Source organism: Eubalaena glacialis, chromosome 1 (assembly GCF_028564815.1).
Source record: "Eubalaena glacialis isolate mEubGla1 chromosome 1, mEubGla1.1.hap2.+ XY, whole genome shotgun sequence".
NCBI lineage: Eukaryota > Metazoa > Chordata > Mammalia > Artiodactyla > Balaenidae > Eubalaena > Eubalaena glacialis.
Genome location: NC_083716.1, coordinates 226,256,391 through 226,276,195, shown reverse-complemented (window position 1 = coordinate 226,276,195; position 19,805 = coordinate 226,256,391). Strand labels below are relative to the sequence as shown.

The window sequence follows — 19,805 nt, the reverse complement described above, 5'->3', positions numbered from 1 at the left end:
AAGCCTTATCAATAAGTTAAGGCTGTGGGCCCGCTGTCTTCATTGTTTGAAAAATAGAGTTTGGAGAAAAACGTGCTAATACTATTGCTTCAGGGGCCTGTAGGCCAAGATTGATTTCTGCAAGAAACTCAATTTTGTCTGGCCCAAGTCAAACAAAGAGATATCTCATATGTTTTAAGATATTTTAGGATGTTGCTCTTAGGCTGGTAAATAATAGAGATTATAGAAAATCAACTTTTAAAATATTTTTGGTGGCATCTTCCTTTCTTTTTTGTTACACCAGCTATTTAATTTTTTGTTTCCTTTTAGACATTTCTAAGCATATTAAGATGGTTTGAAGGAAAAATTGTATATTTAGTAGCTGTTCACATGGAAACAATCTTAAATAAACAACTTGATTTTTAAGTGTTATGCTTAGGAGGAAACCTGGCGTAGCTGGAAGTTTTTAGTTTATACAGAAAACCAGAATGTTAACCACTGTATTTTTGTTGTCATGCAGTGCCTAAAAATAGACTCTTTCGTTTGTGTTATAAAATAAAGTGAAGAAGTGAGAAACGGGAAGCCTGGGTGGGAGAGCATTTATTCCTCTGTTATTAGAGTAGTTTTTCATTGTTATGATCATTTTCTTTTTATAGCATAGTTTAGAACAGATTCTGGATCCAGAATGCCAGAGTTTGAATCCCAGCCATGTGACCCTGGGCAGGTTACTTATTCTCTCTGTATCATAGTTTTCTCATCTGCAAAATGGAGATAATAAAGGCACCTACCTCATACGGTTTTGTGGGAATTAGATGAATTCATATGCAAAGCACTTTGAACTGTGCCTGGCACAGATAAAGCGCTTTTTGTGTGTCGGCTATTACTGTTTTCATTCCCATTTATTTTCCATTTAATTGCTTTAACCTCATCAGAAGCTAAAGATGTCTCTGCTTACTGTGTCTGTGGGTATGTATGTGTGTGTGTGTAAATAAAATGAAATTTCTCCTGTCTGAATAGGATAATACTGTTTTGGGGGTCACTTACAGACCTAAGTTCTTATAACTGTCTTCGAGTTATGCCTTTTCATCATTTCCATATTTGGTCACTTACAAGTCACGTCAGTCATAAGTTTTCCCTTATAAAAATCTTTGCCCTGCTGTGTTAGGGGGTGCCAAGGCCACTGCCAATTTCCTTGATTCACTAGGACTGTCATTATACAGTCATGGTCATGGCCATGACTTATTACAGTGGGACAACCCGAAATAAAATCCATGAAGGGAAAGGCGTGGGGTGAAGTCTAGAGGAAACCAGGCATGAGCTTCCAAGAGTCCTGGCCCTGTGGAGGCACTCATGAGGTGCTCCGTTCCTCCAGCAGTGAGTTACATCACATGTGTGAAATACTGTCTACCAGCAAGGTGGCTGGAGACTCACTACCCAAGGCTTTCACTAGGGGTTGGTCATGAAGGCAGCCTCTGCCTCACACGTGCTGAAATTCCAGACTCCCAGAAGGAAAGCATGTGGTCAGCGGTCTCTCAAATGTTAGTTTGAGTGAATCAATGAACAAATAAACCTGGTAGGAATGAAGAAGCATGGACCAGAATTGAAAAACAGGCTTCTTCCTTACGGCCTCCAACGGTGCTTCTTTTAGGTTAGTTTAACCTTGCGTTTCAAGACTTCTAGGCTGTGAACAGAGTTTGAAACTTTTTATTTTTAATTCAAGAATCAGTGTTGCATGGACCCTACATTGATTGACTCCATCCTATCCTCCTGCCCCTGCTCCTCAAAGGTTGTGATAGCTTTTACCCTCCTGGGTGGCACAGAGGTCACAAAAAAATAATTTTTATGCTAACAGTGAAAAGATAACAGCAGGAGTGGTTCCTCAAGTAAAAAAGAAAACATCTGCAGGTAGAAAGCCCAGCCATCAGGCTTCTAGAGCAGCATTATTCATTTAGGGGTTGGTGCAAGTACCACACAAGTGCAAGTGGCCTTCCCTCCAGGATAAAAATCTGCCTGTGACATGATCTGCAGTCTGAGAGTCACCATTGTCATGGACCCTTGAAGCTGCCCCGGATGCCTTCCCTAGACTGTAGAAGGGGGTGGAAATTTTAATTTTTTTAAACCAGTCTGATTCTCCTCTGTAGAAAGAAGCTGGTTTCTCTGCCTTTCAGTTTAGATAATCAATTCAATAAAAATCTAGTGTTTCCCCCCTTTGTTATCAAAGGAGAAAGGCTGCTTTCTGCTGCAGTAATGAAGAGGGCAGAGTTCAGGAGACTTGGCTGGAAGGAAACTGCTGTTTATTTGATAAAAGCAGATTGTACCATATCCTTTCCTCTCCCTCTTAGGCTAACATTTTAATGTTATAGAAACCATCCAGGCTACCAGAATTACACATTTTTGTAGGTAGCCCTGGAGGTACTGTCAGACTAGGAAAAAATATCCTTTGTAGTAGGTAACACAAATGTTTGGTGATTTACCAAGATACAAAATAACATCAGCAATCCTAAGAGTGACTGGAAAATCAGATTTCCCCAAACTTACTATTTGTTCAGAGTTTAAAAGAAATCAGGCCTGGGGCTTAATTAATTTGTAGCATATGCTATACTCTGTATTCTTTTAAATCATTTTGTTGAATAACCCCTGTATATCAGTTTACAATTTAAAGATGGTTAAATTGCTTTAATTTAGCTATTTTGGGATAATTAGGGTGTTTTTTTTTTTTCTTTTTTTAAAGTTTATTTATTTATGGCTGTGTTGGGACTTTGTTTCTGTGCGAGGGCTTTCTCTAGTTGTGGCAAGCGGGGGCCACTCTTCATCGCGGTGTGCGGGCCTCTCACTGTCGCGGCCTCTCTTGTTGCGGAGCACAGGCTCCAGACGCGCAGGCTCAGTGGTTGTGGCTCACGGGCCCAGTTGCTCCGCGGCATGTGGGATCTTCCCAGACCAGGGCACGAACCCGTGTCCCCTGCATTGGCAGGCAGATTCCCAACCACTGCGCCACCAGGGAAGCCCCATTAGGGTGTTTTTTTGAGAACTTTTTTTTTTTTAATTTTTAAAAAATATTTATTTATTTATTTATTTATTTAGGCTGTGCCAGGTCTTAGTTGCAGCACATGGGATCTTTAGTTGTGGCATGCATGTGGGACCTAGTTCCCTGAACAGGGATCGAACCTGGGCCCCCTGCACTGGGAGTGTGGAGTCTTACCCACAGGACCACCAGGGAAGTCCCCTGAGAACTTTTTTAAAAGAGCTGGTTTTAATCATCAAAAAATCTACAAACAATAAATGCTGGAGAGGGTGTGGAGAAAAGGGAACCGTCTTGCACTGTTGGTGGGAATGTAAATTGATACAGCCACTATGGAGAACAGTATGGAGATTCCTTAAAAAACTAAAAATAGAACTACCATACGACCCAGCAATCCCATTACTGGACATATACCCTGAGAAAAACATAATTCAAAAAGAGTCATGTACCACAATGTTCATTGTAGCTCTATTCACAATAGCCAGGACATGGAAGCAACCTAAGTGTCCATCGACAGATGAATGAATAAAGAAATGTGGCACATATATACAATGGAATATTACTCAGCCATAAAAAGAAACGAAATTGAGTTATTTGTAGTGAGGTGGATGGACCTAGAGTCTGTCATACAGAGTGAAGTAAGTCAGAAAGAGAAAAACAAATACTTTATGCTAACACATATATATGGAATCTAAAAAAAAATGGTTCTGAAGAAACTAGGGGCAGGACAGGAATAAAGACACAGACATAGAGAATGGACTTGAGGACACGGGGAGGGGGAAGGGTAAGCTGGGATGAAGTGAGAGAGCAGCATGGACATATATACACTACCAATGTAAAATAGATAGCTAGTGGGAAGCAGCCACATAGCACAGGGAGATCAGCTCAGTGCTTTGTGACCACCTAGAGGGGTGGGATAAGGAGAGTGGGAGGGAGACGCAAGAGGGAGGAGATATGGGGATATATGTATATGTATAGCTGAGTCACTATGTTATAAAGCAGAAACTAACACACCATTGTAAAGCAATTATACTCCAATAAAGATGTTAAAATAAAAAAAGTCATACTCACCAAAAAAAAAAAAAAAGAAAAGAGCTGGTTGTAGAAATGCTGATGTGTCCGGCGAGGTGGAACTTGGCCTTGTGATTTTACAGAAACACTTGTGTGCTATTTGAATCTGTTTATCAAAGTGTGGGCATGATTTTCAAGGTAATCATACCAGAAAATAATATGTATTGAACCAAATGTATGTTCTCATGGAGTTACAGGTTTGAAAATGGTATTAATCATGACTTACACGAGATGCCTCCTGTTTTGAGAGCCAGTGCTTTTTAGAAGAAAAATCATGCTTTGAATCTGTCTTTGCTCTAGTATGCTGTAGCTTAAGCAGATGAGGCTTTATAGACTTGGTGATTTCCTAAAGTATATCTTTAACTTGCTTTCAGTCAGCTCTTTGAAAGAGTCAAACAAAGAGACTGGAAGAAATAAAAGGAGCCTCTCTGCTCCTCATCAGGAATGTCTTTGAGCAGATCACAGATTAATCTCCCTGGAATAAGTACTTCTTTCTTAATCAAACCTTTGGTTTTTAGTCTGCTTTTTATGTATCTACTGTAGTAAGGTAAAAGAACATACAGAATTATTATCCTTGATAGACAGGATGAAAATATTGAATAATATTTAATTAAGAGTAATGACTTCATTTATGCTTTTACAGTAATGTCTTCAGTTTCTTGGGAATCGAATTAGCATCTGAGCAAAGTGAGGATCCTAGAGCTCAGTTAAAAGTTAAAGTGGACTTACGTGTTTACTAAGTACTTTGAAATTCTTAACACTTGGTCAATGCCAAACGCTGTTTTTGTTTCCAGTTTTAAGGTCAGATTCCTAACTATTCTTTTTTTTTTTTTAATTTAATTAATTAATTAATTAATTTATTTATTTATTTATTTTTGGCTGTGTTGGGTCTTCGTTGCTGTGCACGGGCTCTCTCTCTCCAGCTGCGGCAAGCAGGGGCCACTCTTCATCGCGGTGCGCGGGCCTCTCACTATCGCGGCCTCTCTTGTTGTGGCTCGCGGGCTCCAGACACGCAGGCTCAGCAGTTGTGGCTCACGGGCCCAGTTGCGGCTCACGGGCCCAGTTGCTCTGCGGCATGTGGGATCCTCCCAGACCAGGGCTCGAACGCGTGTCCCCTGCAATGGCAAGCAGACTCTCAACCACTGCGCCACCAGGGAAGTCCCATAACTATTCTTTTTTTTTTTTTTAAATTAATTAATTATTTATTTATTTATGGCTGTGTTGGGTCTTCGTTTCTGTGCGAGGGCTGTCTCTAGTTGCGGCAAGCGGGGGCCACTCTTCATTGCGGTGTGCGGGCCTCTCACTGTCGCGGCCTCTCTTGTTGCGGAGCACAGGCTCCAGATGCGCAGGCTCAGCAATTGTGGCTCACGGGCCTAGTTGCTCCGCGGCATGTGGGATCTTCCCAGACCAGGGCTCGAACCCGTGTGCCCTGCATTGGCAGGCAGACTCTCATCCACTGCGCCACCAGGGAAACCCCCATAGCTATTCTTAAAGATATACTGCTTGGAACAGATAACATTGTATCAGTTAGCTATTGCTATGTCCCAAACCAACCGAAAATTCAGTGGCTTAAAACAACAAGTGTTATCATTGATCATGAGCCTATGGGTCACCTAGACAGTCCATCTGGTCACATCCAGGCTCACTTATACACGTGTTGGCCCTGCTCATCTTAGCCCGTCTCTTTCACGTGGCTTGCTAGCCGCAGCCCTGTGGAGGATGGCTTCACCTGGCACAGTGGGGCTGTCTTCTGTGCCATCTCTCATCCTCCAGCGGGCTAGCCCCTCTCGTTCATGTAACCATGGTAGGCTTCCAAGAGAGGGCCTCTTTACTCAGAGCTGGCACTGCATTGCTACAACCACGTTCTTCTGGCCAAAGCAAGTCACAAGGCAGCCCATTTTCAAGATCAGAGAAGTAGCTTCCACCTCTTGATGGGAAGAGCTACAGTGTCACATTGTAAAGGGCAGGGAGGCAGGGAGGCATAAAGAATTGGGCCCATTTTTGCAACTTGCTACCTCAAGCACTTACATATTGTATCGTATACTGTAGTTGATCTTGAGGTAGTCAGAGATTTTGTTAGAATCACTGTACATATTGAGCACAGAAGTCAGAATTTTTTTGAGCTAAGTGAGAATTTTGGAGTTAGACCTGGACTTTTCCACATTCTGCATTTATTTGGAGAAAGAAGGAATTTAATGCTTCATGTTTCCTTATTGTTCAGGAGTTACTGCTTTGGAGGATAAAATGTAGAGTTTTCTGAATGCCCTTTAAAAAATTGTTCTATATATTAATTAATTACCATATAAAGCTTCTTTGCTTTGAATTATTTACTTTGGTATTGTTTTGAAATGTGAATTTTCATCACCTTCTGGCAGAATAAGTAGACAGAGTTAGAAAATCTGATCCAGGGCTGCTGTTGGTTTGTTTGATGTTAGGACTTTCTCCCTCCTGACTTCTGCCTCCCTAAGTATAAAATGGAGGTCTTGGCTGTCATCTTTGCCTTGAGGGTGTGGCATCACGTTCTCAACAGACCACAGCTTTTCTAGACTCCCAGTGCATATGCAGAAGGCAGGAGGTAGCGTCTGTGCCACTGGAGTTCTTCTCTGGGAACTTTGAGAAGTTAAGTGGGGACACGTTTGTGAAGAGGCGCGGTTTATTGCCTTGTATCTTTCAGGCCATCGAGCCCTGTGCCTTTTGGTGTCTTCTCTTTCCTGCCTTTCTGCACGGGACTTCTTTGCCCAGCTCTGCCGACTCTGCCCCTGCTCACTGCTCCCGGGGCGTAACTGATGCTCTCAAGGCCCCGTCCACCCAGCACCTCTAGCCCTTGTGTCCAGGCCCTCTTCACTCCTCTGCGCTGACCTCCATGGGTGCAGCGGATTCCCTGACAGACTCCATTGGGGGCACAGGGCCTCTTAGACTCTGCTGCACTGAAAAAAGGAAAGTGGTCGAGCCCTATTTGAAACTGCCTCTGATTCTAGTGCCTGCAGCTGCGCCAGAGCTTCAGTCTGACCCCCGTTTTACTCCTCAGCCTCACTTGCTCTCAGTGGTAATGATTTAACGGGCACGCTCCCAGGGAGGGGACGGTTTTTACATTTAGAATTTGAGATAGGTACACTTGAAAATCAGACAAGGTAAGTCCTTATGTGCCTCGAGGCTTATGAAGAGGTGTTTAACTGTTGGTGGCCCTGCTGTTTTCCCGCGTCTCAGCTGCTCCACATCTTTTCTCTGGGGAGCACCCCTCCCCCCCGCCCCCCAGGAACCAGAGTCCTTGTCTGCCCCGCGGGCGTGTTCCCTTCTCTCCGTCTTTCTGCCCTTCATCAGCCTCCTTGTCCTCCCTGCCCAGCCCGACTCAGCACAGTTATGGAATTTAGTTCTATCATCTTATGTTAAGCTTAAAAAAAAAACACCTTAATATATTATAAACATTTTTTCATGGTTCTATGGTCTTCATAACTAATTTTAATGACTATATAGGCAACTGAATGAATGTGTCATTAACCCATTTCATTATTTAACATTTTCCCCTAACTTTACTCCTTTGAATAATGCTCATATGAACTTTTAAAAATATGTAGTTCTTTTTTTCATCTATTAAAAAATTTCTTCAGGGTCAATTGCCAAGCCTGGAATTCCTAAATCAGTTTATTGTGGTCGTTATCATCATCATCATTGTTATTACTGTTATCATTATTATTAGGCAGGAAACGTGTTTCTCATTATGTGGAGCAAAATTCTTGCCAAAGAATTAGCTCTAATGTACAATGCTGACAGGAAGTCATGAGAGCCCTAGAAATGGCATGTTATTATTGTTTTCAGTTGTTCCTTTGCTTAGCCCTGCCCGGCAATACATTTTAAACACATTTCAGTCTGAAATATTTAAAATAAAGAAATACCATCCAACTTTGGCATTTCATTTGTTTAGAAAATAAATGGATGATGATCCACCGTGCTGAACAACGAGACAAATAAGATGATGGTTTGATGTGCATACAGTGGGGCTATAGCCTTACAGAGAGACTTCCTCTCGTGTCTCCATGGAAAACACTGCAGCCCTACATGAGTTCATGCTTCTCAAACGAGGAGGGCAAAGGAGACTGATGGTGCAGCCCTCCACAGCAGAAGCGTGGGGAAGATTGAAAAGCACTTATAGTAGTGTAGGCTCTGAAAGAAATGACACATTTCCTTTCTAAGTACCTTTTGGAAAAATATCAGACTGTTGTTTTTAAAACAACTTAAAAATAGATCTTGGCAAAGATGAACATGTTTCTAAGGTTCTGGTTTTAAGGAAAGACGTTTTTTCCAGATTGACGCAGTCTTGGAACATCAAACAAGATCCCTCTACTAGAAGAATGGGTAGAATAAGCAGCAAGCCAAACATAAAATGAGTTTAGGTGAGTGGGTGTAGGTTGTCAAAACAGTGAAGGAAAAGTTAAGCTGTTTTACTTCAGTCAGAGAGGGACTTAGACATTCATCTCGGCAGAAAAATATTGTGGTTTTTGGAAAAATAAAGCCATCTGATCCTGGCACTTTGGTGATTATATCGTTCATTAATATCATCCTAGAGTTTTTAATAGTTTGCGCCTGTAAAATGTTACTAAACTGTTTTATTGTGACTAGTAGATTTTGTTTCCAGTTTTCTGAATAGTAAATTTTTTTAGTCTGTGGAATTTGTTGATTTTTTTTTAAATAAACAGCCCAACTTAAGCCTGTTTTTATAACCATTTTTTTAAACCAATGAGGCATGTTCTGACTACAATACAAAACAAATTTCTATATTACTTAGTAGAAATTATACACCTTTGTTTAATATCATAGTTTCTTGAGAGTGCTGGAGTATTAGGAGTTAAATTTAATATCGTTTTGATTTTTATCTCAGAAGTGGGAGAGTTTAATGCATCCCCCAAGGAAGGGAAACAGTTTGGCTTGAAAAGAGAAGGAAGGGAATTCCAGATAGAAAGTGTGAGTACAGGGGTAGAGCCAACTATCAAGGTAGGCTGCCTGATTTGGAACCTGAGTCCCAAAAAAGGATGGTCTTCTCTCAGCCTGGATGTGATAAATAATTTCCAAATGAAACACCCCAAGAGATAATTAAAGTCTTGCCAATTTCCTAGTGTGTCAGCTGGGTGCAGACCAAATGGTAGTAACTGATGTTTGTCCTCCAAAGGAAATAATACTGTGTTTCAAAGATGCTGGGGTCTAGGTAGGTCCCATTTTGACCTTGGACTAAGCTGCATGAAGTTAAAATTTGACTTTTCCAGGTTAGATGATTGGATGGAAGAGACAACCTTTAAGGTTTCCTGCTCACAGTGACTTCTGTGCTGTCTGAAATCACTCTTCTTTCAAGAGGACTCAGGGAAAAGCATGTGCCACTGAGGGCTCTATTGAGCTACCAATGCATTCATGACCCACAACTTTTGGGGTTGATTTGGGGGCTTTTAGACTACATCAGCATTCTGGTCTTTAGACCCTTAAAAAACCAGACAGATATGTTTAATCCCTTTGAGTGAATGAAGGTGCTGTACGGTGCTCTCATCTTCAAGTGCCTTGGCCTTTGCTGTCCTGTCTTTGCAAGTGGAGTAGAATCCTTGAACAGATTTAATGCTTAGAGGTGAGTTGGCCTTTAACTTCTTTTTTTTTTTTTTTTTTTCTGTCTCAATGATCTCCATTGGTGTAAGTGAGTTGTTAAAGTCCCCTGCTATTATTGTGTTACTCTCGATTTCCTCTTTTATAGCTGTTAGCAGTTGCCTTATGTATTGAGGTGCTCCTATGTTGGGTGCATATATATTTGTAATTGTTATATCTTCTTAGATTGATCCCTTGATCATTATGTAGTGTCCTTCCTTGTCTCTTGTAACATTCTTTATTTTAAAGTCTATTTTTTCAGATATGAGTGTTGCTACTCCAGCTTTCTTTTGATTTCCATTTGCATGGAATATCTCTTTCCATCCCCTCACTTTCAGTCTGTATGTGTCCCTATGTCTGAACTGGGTCTCTTGTAGACAGCATATATATGGGTCTTGTTTTTGTATCCATTCAGTGAGCCTGTGTCTTTTGGTTGGAGCATTTAATCCATTCACGTTTAAGGTAATTATCGATATGTATATTCCTATTACCATTTTCTTAATTGTTATGGGTTTTGTTTTTTTTTTAAATGAAATGAGGTTAAGGATTTTTTTTTTTTTTAAGACAATCAGATGTTTTTATTTATTTATTTATTTATGGCTGTGTTGGGTCTTCGTTTCTGTGCGAGGGCTTTCTCTAGTTGTGGCAAGCGGGGGCCACTCTTCATCGCGATGCGCGGGCCTCTCACTATCGCGGCCTCTCCCGCTGCGGAGCACAGGCTCCAGACGTGCAGGCTCAGTAATTGTGGCTCACGGGCCCAGTTGCTCCGCGGCATGTGGGATCTTCCCAGACCAGGGCTTGAACCCGTGTGCCCCGAATTGGCAGGCAGATTCTCAACCATTGTGCCACCAGGAAAGCCCTATGGGTTTGTTTTTGTAGGTCCTTTTCTTCTCTTGTGTTTCCCACTTAGAGAAGTTCCTTTAGCATTTGTTGTAGAGCTGGTTTGGTGGTGCTGAATTTTCTTAGCTTTTGCTTGTCTGTAAAATTTTGATTTCTCCATAGAATCTGACTGAGATCCTTGCTGGGTAGAGTAATCTTGGTTGTAGGTTCTTCCCTTTCATCACTTTAAATATATCGTGCCAGTCCCTTCTGGCTGTAGAGTTTCTGCTGAGAAATCAGCTGTTAACCTTATGGGAGTTCCCTTGTATGTTATTTGTCATTTTTCCCTTGTTGCTTTCAATAATTTTTCTTTGTCTTTAATTTTTGTCAATTTGATTACTATGTGTCTCGGCATGTTTCTCCTTGGGTTTATCCTGCCTGGGACTCTCTGTGCTTCCTGGACTTGGGTGGCTATTTCCTTTCCCATGTTAGGTAAGTTTCTGACTATAATCACTTTAAATATTTTTTCGGGTCCTTTCTCCCTCTCTTATCCTTCTGGAACCCCTATAATGCGAATGTTGTTGCATATAATGTTGTCCCAGAGGTCTCTTAGGCTGTCTTCATTTCTTTTCATTCTTTTTTCTTTATTCTGTTCTGCAGCAGTGAATTCCACCATTCTGTCTTCCAGGTCACTTATCCATTCTTCTGCCTCAGTTATTCTGCTATTGATTCCTTCTAGTGTATTTTTCATTTCAGTTATTGTATTGTTCATCTCTGTTTGTTTGTTCTTTAATTCTTCTAGGTGTTTGTTCTTTAATTCTTCTAGGTCTTGGTTAAACATTTCTTGCATCTTCTCGATCTTTGCCTCCATTCTTTTTCCAAAGTCCTGGATCATCTTCACTATCATTATTCTGAATTCTTTTTCTGGAAGGTTGCCTATCTCTACCTCATTTAGTTGTTTTTCTGGGCTTTTATCTTGTTCCTTCATCTGGTACCAAGTCCTCTGCCTTCTCGTTTTGTCTATCTTTCTGTGAATGTGGTTTTTCTTCCACAGGCTGCAGAATTGTAGTTCTTCTTGCTTCTGCTGTCTGCCCTCTGGTGGGTGAGGCTATCTAAGGGGCTTATGCAAGCTTCCTGATGGGAGGGACTGGTGGTGGGTAGAGCTGGGTGTTGCTCTGGTGGGCAGAGCTCAATAAAACTTATTCTGCTTGTCTGCTGATGCGAGGGGCTGGGTTCCCTCCTTGTTGGTTGTTTGGCCTGAGGCGACCCAGCACTGGAGCCTACCTGGCTCTTTGGTGGGGCTAATGGCAGACACTGGGAGGGCCCACTCCAAGGGGTACTTCCCAGAACTTCTGCTGCCAGTGTCCTTGTCCCCACGGTGAGCCACAGCCACCCCCCGCCTCTCCAGGAGACCCTCCAACACTAGCAGGTAGGCCTGGTTCAGTCTCCTATGGGGTCACTGCTCCTTCCCCTGGGTCCTGATGTGCACACTACTTTGTGTGTGCCCTCCAAGAGTGGAGTCTCTGTTTCCCCCAGTCCTGTCAAAGTCCTGCAATCAAATCCCGCTAGCCTTCTAAGTCTGATTCTCTAGGAATTCCTCCTTCTGTTGCCGGAACCCCAGGTTGCGAAGCCTGATGTAGGGCTCAGAACCTTCACTCCAGTGGGTGGACTTCTGTGGTGTAAGTGTTCAGTTTGTGAGTCACCCACCCAGCACTTATGGGATTTGATTTGATTGTGATTGCGCCCCTCCTACTATCTCATTGTGGCTTCTCCTTTGTCTTTGGATGTGGGGTATCTTTTTGGTGAGTTCCACTGTCTTCCTTTCGATGATTGTTCAGCAGTTAGTTGTGATTCTGGTGCTCTCGCAAGAGGGAGTGAGCACACGTCCTTCTACTCTGCCATCTTGAACCAATCTCCACTGGTGAGTTCTTAATTAACAGTGTGGATGGTAATGTTAAAGGTCCTGAATCAGGATTGAAATACTTACCCCCCACATGTACGGGTGTAAGAACCTGGGGAGGCCGCGTGAAGACAGCACCCTTAGGGCTTTCGTCTTGACCCCTCAACACTCTGGTGTCCAGCCACTGCTTTAGGATTTCTGGGGGCCCAATGCTGACTTTAAGGGTTCCATAATCCAGCCTCTGTCTGCCTTTGGTGAGACCCGCATTTCCAGGATCCTACAGAGCAGGGTCTGTGTGACTGTTCTGTGGCTTCTCTAATAAATGACCACAAGCTGAGTGGTTTAAAACAACAGGAATTCATCCTCCCCCAGTCCTGGAAATCAGACATCTGAGATCAAGGTGTTGTAGGACTGAAGTCCCTCCAGAGGCTCCAGGATAGGGTTCTTGCTGCCTTGTCCAGATTCTGGGGGCTCCATGCATCCCCAGGCTTTTGGCTGTATCCCTCCCATGGCCTTTAACTTCTTATAACTCCTGTTTCATCCCCTATGTTGAACATAAGTAATGAAATGTATCCATAAACATTCTGTACTAAGTAACATAAAATATAGTCAACAGAATGTAATATTGTGTTAGTAGTTCAGGCCTAAGGATCATCATTACAACCTTCTATTGATTAATTTAGGTGAGGGAGGTCATGCTGAAATGGTACCCATCCTGCGGGTGCTGCCCAGATGAACTACTGCCTAGAGATAAAAGTCCTTGGTAGAGTGGTGAGGGAGGAGGGATTAGGACATAACCTGAGCTCAGCATATTTGGGGCATCTGAGGTTGACAGCTTGCTGGGATGTAGGGTCTGGGTCTGGGAATCATAAGTATGTCAGTTGAACCCCTGATTTGCGACAACAACCGGTGGGCTCTGAACACAGGAGCAGTGGGATGCATGGTTCCTTGGGAGATGTAGCCAGTAGTCAACATGCCTGAGGTGGACCAGAGGGATGAGCCCACCACATGACCTGAGAGGAGGCTGCACTGAGGCGTGAGTGGTGAGGGCTGGACGGCGGTGGGCATGCTGAGAACAGAGACAAGGGCCAGTGTCCCAGGTAAGCATTACTGCTTACTTCTTAACAAAACAAGCAAAAACCTGCAACACCATTATCACACCTAAAGAAATAAGCAGTATTTTTTTTTAAATAAATTTATTTATTTATTTATTTATGGCTGCATTGGGTCTTCGTTGTTGGGTCTTAGTTGCTGCGCATGGGCTTTCTCTAGTTGCGGCGAGCGGGGGCTACTCTTCGTTGCAGTGCACGGGCTTCTCATTGCGGTGGCTTCTCTTGTTGCAGAGATTGGGCTCTAGGTGCGCGGGCTTCAGAAGTTGTGGTACGTGGGCTCAGTAGTTGTGGCTCACGGGCTTTAAAGCGCAGGCTCAGTAGTTGTGGCACACGGGCTTAGTTGCTCCGCGGCATGTGGGATCTTCCTGGACCAGGGCTCGAACCCGTGTCCCCTGTGTTGGCAGGCAGATTCTCAGCCACTGTGCCACCAGGGAAGTCCCTAAACAGTATTTTTTAATATCAAATATCTAGTCACTGTATGTATTTTCAATTGTTTCATAATAATATATGTATATTTAACAGTTTGGTTGAATCAGGATTTAACCAAGTCTCCACATTGAGAGTGTTTGATGTGCCTGTTAAGACCTCTTTAGTCACAGGCTGGTGCTCCATCTCTGTTTCTTCCCCCTTGCAAATTACATGTTGAGGAAACTGGGTCATTTGTCTATAGAGTTTCCTGCAGTCTTGATTTTTGCTGAATGCACCCCAGTGGTGATGTATACTATGTTCCTCTGCATTTCCCATAGATTGGTAGTTGGATCGAGAGGTTTGACCAGATGTACTGTAAAATAAAGTTGGTATACTGCACTTATCAGTTTTGTATAGGGCTTTTAATTAACATTATATCATGAACATTTTCCCATGCCATTAAGTTTCTTTTTTTAATTTCTTTTTTTATTGATTTTTGGCTGCATTGGGTCTTCGTTGCTGCGTGTGGGCCTTCTCTAGTTGTGGCGAGCAGGGGCTACTCTTTGTTGTGGTGCGTGGGCTTCTCACTGCGGTGGCTTCTCTTGTTGCGGAGCATGGGCTCTAGGCACGCAGGCTTCAGTAGTTGCAGCGCATGGGCTCAGTAGTTGTGGCGCACGGGCTTAGTTGCTCCGCAGCATTTGGGATCTTCCCGGACCAGGGCTCAAACCTGTGTCACCTGCATTAGCAGGTGGAGTCTTAACCAGTGCACCACCAGGGAAGTCCCCATTAAATATTTTTCATAGCTTCATTTAAATGGTTTCAAACTAGAAAGATCTGTTCCATGAAAAAGTCTTAACCTCTGAGGTTTGTGGAAGAAGAAAACTAAATAATCACGAACAGTAACCAAGAACCCACAAATAATAGCAGTGGTTTAAAACGTTACCTCAAAGAGTGTCAAATTTTGATTTAAGATGTCGAACTACAAACAGTAAAAAGTATAGGTCTGTTCACAGATGCTTTAGTCTGATCTTTCTCTTTCCCTTTTAATTTTGGATGTGAACTTGAATTTTCTAGAACTTCCTATCACAATATAGGTACTCCTGAAGGAGTCTGCCTGATTGCCTTGCCTTGTGAACTTTGTCACGTAGGACTTTGTTTAATGGTGCTTGAACGAAGAGACGGTGTCCGAGAGTCTTCCTGGTGTCCCAGGCAGACACAGTGTATAAGTACCTGTTTGACTGCAAATAGCAAAAATCACTCAGACTCGCTTAAGCCGCTGAGGGTGTTCATGGTGAAGATGCTGGGGCATCTGCCTCACGGAACCCAAGTCTAGGGAAATAGCGGCCTCAGGAGCAGCTGGCATGGGGGCCTCTCCACCTGGACTGTCTCCAGCTTGCTCCTGCTTTTCCTTTTAGGTCGGCTTCCTTCTTTCCCTTTTATTAACGTACAAAATTCTCCAGTCCAAATTGCCAAATGTGTGGCCAGAAACAGTCATTTCAACTACTGGAGACACACTGATCTATGTCTGTCTCTCCTGGTTTCTGATTTCCCAGGGAAGGAACTGACGGATCCCATTTCTGGTCTGGCCAGTTGTGATCAGAGGTGGGATGTAGAGAAAAATTCTGAGTGATTCAACTTGGCCAAAGGTTCCATCGTGACCAGTTAGCAGTGGCTGGAAGATGGGTCGTGTTGTACAAATGGCTGTTCCCACACGAAGGCCTGTACGGTCAGTTCACATTTAAGATAGCATGATTCCCGCTGTGCTGCTAGGTCATCTTATTTATTTGGATGAATGAAAGTCAACATCTGGTCTTTATTTTCTTTTATTTGGCTCTAATCATTTACAGTAATCTGTAAGATCTTAAGTGCAGCTGGGCAGGTTCTGAAAAATGCATACACCCGCGTCACCTACTCCCCAGAGCCTTACCGTGGCCCTAGAAGGTTCCCTCATATCCCTTCACTGCATTCTGTCCTCACCCCCAGAAGCAACCACTATTCTGATTTTTATCCTCATAGACCTGTCTTACTTGTCTTGAACTTCAAGCAGAATGGAAACATAGTGTCAACATTTAGCCTTACTGTATTTTAGTTCAAGGTTGCAACCATTCATTCAGTGCTGGCTGTGGGCCAGAATCTGCGTTGCTGTTAGAAATACAAGAGTGTGACAGAGCTGACAATAAGGGACACTGAGACAGTTAGGAGTCATTGCGAAGGCAGAGCACGGCTGTGCCGGAAAAGGCAGTGAGTGTCCTACTCTGAAGAGGAAGAGGCCCAGAGCTTCCTGGAGGTTCTATGAGTGCTGGAGAAATATTCCATATTGTTCTTCTGAGGTGATAAGCCAAAATATTAAACCTTGGCTGTTTTGGTCGTGTGTCATTTTCCTGCCTGTGTCCAGGATTTCCTCATCTCTCTGTGTGCGTTGTGGTGAAAGGAGAGGCTCAGAGATGGGTGTGGAAGGATTTCCTCCCGGGGCCGAGACGACTGGGAATTATCTGTGAACGAGCAGTGGTGTGGGCTCTGCTTTGTACGCACATCTCTCCCAGTTCTCCAGAAACATTTTCTTTCCATTTACGTCCACGACTCTCATTTGGCTGAGACAGCCAAGCGACCAAGTTTGCAGTTTGTTGCCAAGGAAAGTAGTTAATAGTTCTCAGCTTTCTTTGTATATCATTATATAATGAACATTTTCCATATTATTAAAATTATTTAGAATCCTGACTCCTAGTTACTGCATAACTTAACACGTATGGACATACTGTAGGTAACTATATAACATGTGTGTGTGTATATACACATATATACTAGTATAAAGTATACCATAATACTCTGTGTGTGTATTTGTCTAATTTGTCCAGTTGAATAATGTTATAAGGTCAATGGGAAACAGTATTGAAAATAAAATAAAAAGTTTGCCTGGAGCGGAAAAGAAGGTAAAATTACTAAAGACTACTCGTTTTTTTCTTTTCTTTTCTCCACAGAACTATCCGAGTATGGCTGAAAAGAGACAGCGGTCAGTACTGGCCCAGCATTTACCACACAATGGCCTGTGAGTAGCTGTCTTTGAGGATTTAAATTTCAAAATTCCTGATTAAAAAAATGCCGCTAGATTTCAAAATGAGCTTCTTAGTTGCCTAATACCTCTGATAGGCTGTGTTAAACCACGGGAAAACTCTGTTTCTCTTGCGAATGAAGCTGGGTCTACCGGCTTAACTGAAGCGGACTTGAACAGAACTGGAAAAAATAAAAGGAAGAGGAAAGCCTCCCACCTCCTCCATTTTCCTTTGTCTTCATTTTGCCAACTTCTATTAGTAGTAACTTTCTTCTTAGTAATAGCTGATATTGACACTAAAACAGGGCTCTGCCTTCTTAACTGGCCTTTTGCCCAACTTTTTCATAAACTCTGGGTACTGTTGAGAGATTTGGTCCAAGGCACAATGCATTCTACATGAAGATTTTTCTCAGTAGTCAAATATGTTATAAAAATAAACCCTGACGATAAAGCTTTTGCATTGAGATTTTAGAACAGCCCTGAGATGTAGTGACATAAAATAACATTTAAATCCAGCCCTTCCTGCAGATCTAAGCAGCTTTGCATCCTTCTCTCCCACTTCTCCATCCTTTCTTGAAAAAAGTGCCTGGATACCACCCAGGTCCAAGCTGGGGTTGAGTCCTACCACCCCCAGTGGCCACACGGAAGGCATCCGTAGCTGCTTCTTTCCTGGTGGTTTTGGTCCTTAATGAGGGGTTTTCCTCAGTTAAGGTTTCAATAATCAGAGGATCCCCTAGGAAAAGACAAAAGGCTCTGGAGCAGGCTTGCCGGTTTGCTAGTGACGACTGTTACGAAGTTCTCCAAAGAAGAGTGTTTGCTAGTTCCAGACGCTGTGGACACGGTTCATAGCTCCCATAAGAGTTATTCCGGGGGCTGTGGAGTTTCTTACAAACACAGAGCTGCCAGTTATTCAGCAGATCCCTTATATCAGCCTGAGTCATCCTTCCAAGCACCTCCTTTCTTGGCTAGCACTTTCTCATTTGCATATTTATCGCAGGGTACGTGCAGGGTTTAGATCCTATAAGCATTTCCACAAATAATTAGTAGTTTATCAGGATTTTCATTTGTTCTGCCTTCTACTGACAGCTTGGGCAGGCTGGTTATCTTCTCTATCTTGATAACCATTCAATGAAAATGAAGTGGACTTTTTGGAATACTGGTATAAAGCTAACTATTATAAAAGGACCCATAAAACTTTACCATATGCAGTGTGTCAAGACTGCCTGAAACCCTAATCATGATTTACTGTGCCAGGCAGTAGTACCTCCCGTCCTGTGTCCGTGTGTGTCTGTGGATTTGTCACCTTGGTTACTCAGTGTGAAATAGGAAGCGGCTGATGTCTTGTGAATGTGCTTATGGAGCCCGTTTGATAAATTTACTTTGGGATTTTGAGGGAGCAGGGCAGAGGTAGGTGGGATACCCTGGGCCTCTGAGCCTATCCTTTACCCAACTGAAAAATAAGAGACTTCTCTTAGACAGATAACTCCTTACTTCCAGTGACCCAGTGATAGATCTGATAGCCGGGAATAGCAACAGCCTGGGGACCTGCTACCTGTGCTGGGGGATGTTTTGCCGTCTTTGTGGACAGTCCTGCTAACGCTCTTGCTGTTATCCCTCCCTCCTCTCCATTACCCCGCACTTCATAATCTGGCCACAGCTCAATCTCCTGAGACCTCAACCTTGGAGTTCATGCTCTTAAGAACAGAGAGAGACTGAGATAGATGTTTGTCCAGTGTTTAGTTCAGTGACTCCTTGGCTTGTATTTCCCCCAAATATTTAGTTCACTTTGTAATTGATTTCTCTCCCAGGGCACCAGAACCTAGCAGTAGCAGTGCACACTCTTCCTTGGCTTTTGGGTCTTGGGCACATGGCTTTGCTTTCTCTGTTGCCATCCCTTGCTATCTTGGCCTAACTGTACCCTCCAGAAGTAGCTTCCAGCGCTGTGGCTGGAAAGACTAGTAAAAACACATCTCTGCTGTGGGTGACTGACACCTTCATGTTTGTATCTACACGTATGCAGCCTGTTGCTTCCAGATGCCTCTTTATCACCTCCATCTGGAACAATGTCCACTGATGAAATTGCAAGAACCCTGCCAGAAGAAAACAGAATGAATTTTGAGAAATAACTGCTTGTCTGTTTTATTTTAAAATTAAATCTGAAGTATGAGAAGAAAAGTGCCATGTTGGTTTTAAAAACTGTCTGCAGATTACCCAGTTGAGGACATTTTAGTGGTCATCCACCAATTTGTTTCCTGTGACCTGACAGAGGTGATCAGTAAGCAAACCTTAGAATGTTGCTGTACGTGGACCAGTTATGATTCAGAACATTACCTCACATAACAAAAATAACTTTCAGAATCTGCTTTAGCTGAAGAAAAATGTAACTCTTAGTTTCTGTATCTACTATGTGCCTCATGCATTTTTGTTTTTTGGTACTATTTTATGAAATCATCACAACAGCTATATAAGGTAGATGATATTTTCACCATTTAGTAGACAAGGAAACTGAGGCCAGAGGTTGGAATTCCAGTTCATGCCCATCTGACTCCAAAACTGTGCTGCTCACTGCAATATGGGGTGGGTCCCCTTGCAAACTTTTTCTGCAAAGGGCCAGACATAAATATTAGGCTTTATGGGCCAAACAATCTCTGTGACAACTTCTCAACATGCCATCGTAATGTGAAAGCAGCCATAAGGAATACATAAATGAAAGAGCCTGACTATATTCCAGAAAACCCTTTGTTTACAAAACTAAAGTTTTAAGCATATGATTTTGGACTGCAATGGTGCCTTTTTAAAAGGTCACTGATTTGAAAGATGATTTGT

The 19,805-nt window shown here is 42.8% G+C and overlaps 1 protein-coding gene across 1 annotated transcript in view; it reads left to right on the top strand.

Moving 5' to 3' along the window:
• WDFY1 (WD repeat and FYVE domain containing 1) overlaps window positions 1-19,805 on the top strand; it is a 50,597-nt gene that overhangs the window by 4,602 nt on the left and 26,190 nt on the right. Inside the window, exon 2 of the mRNA XM_061187934.1 lies at window positions 16,909-16,976. Within this exon, the coding sequence (XP_061043917.1) occupies window positions 16,909-16,976 (68 nt within the window). The remainder of the gene's footprint in view (window positions 1-16,908; window positions 16,977-19,805) is intronic.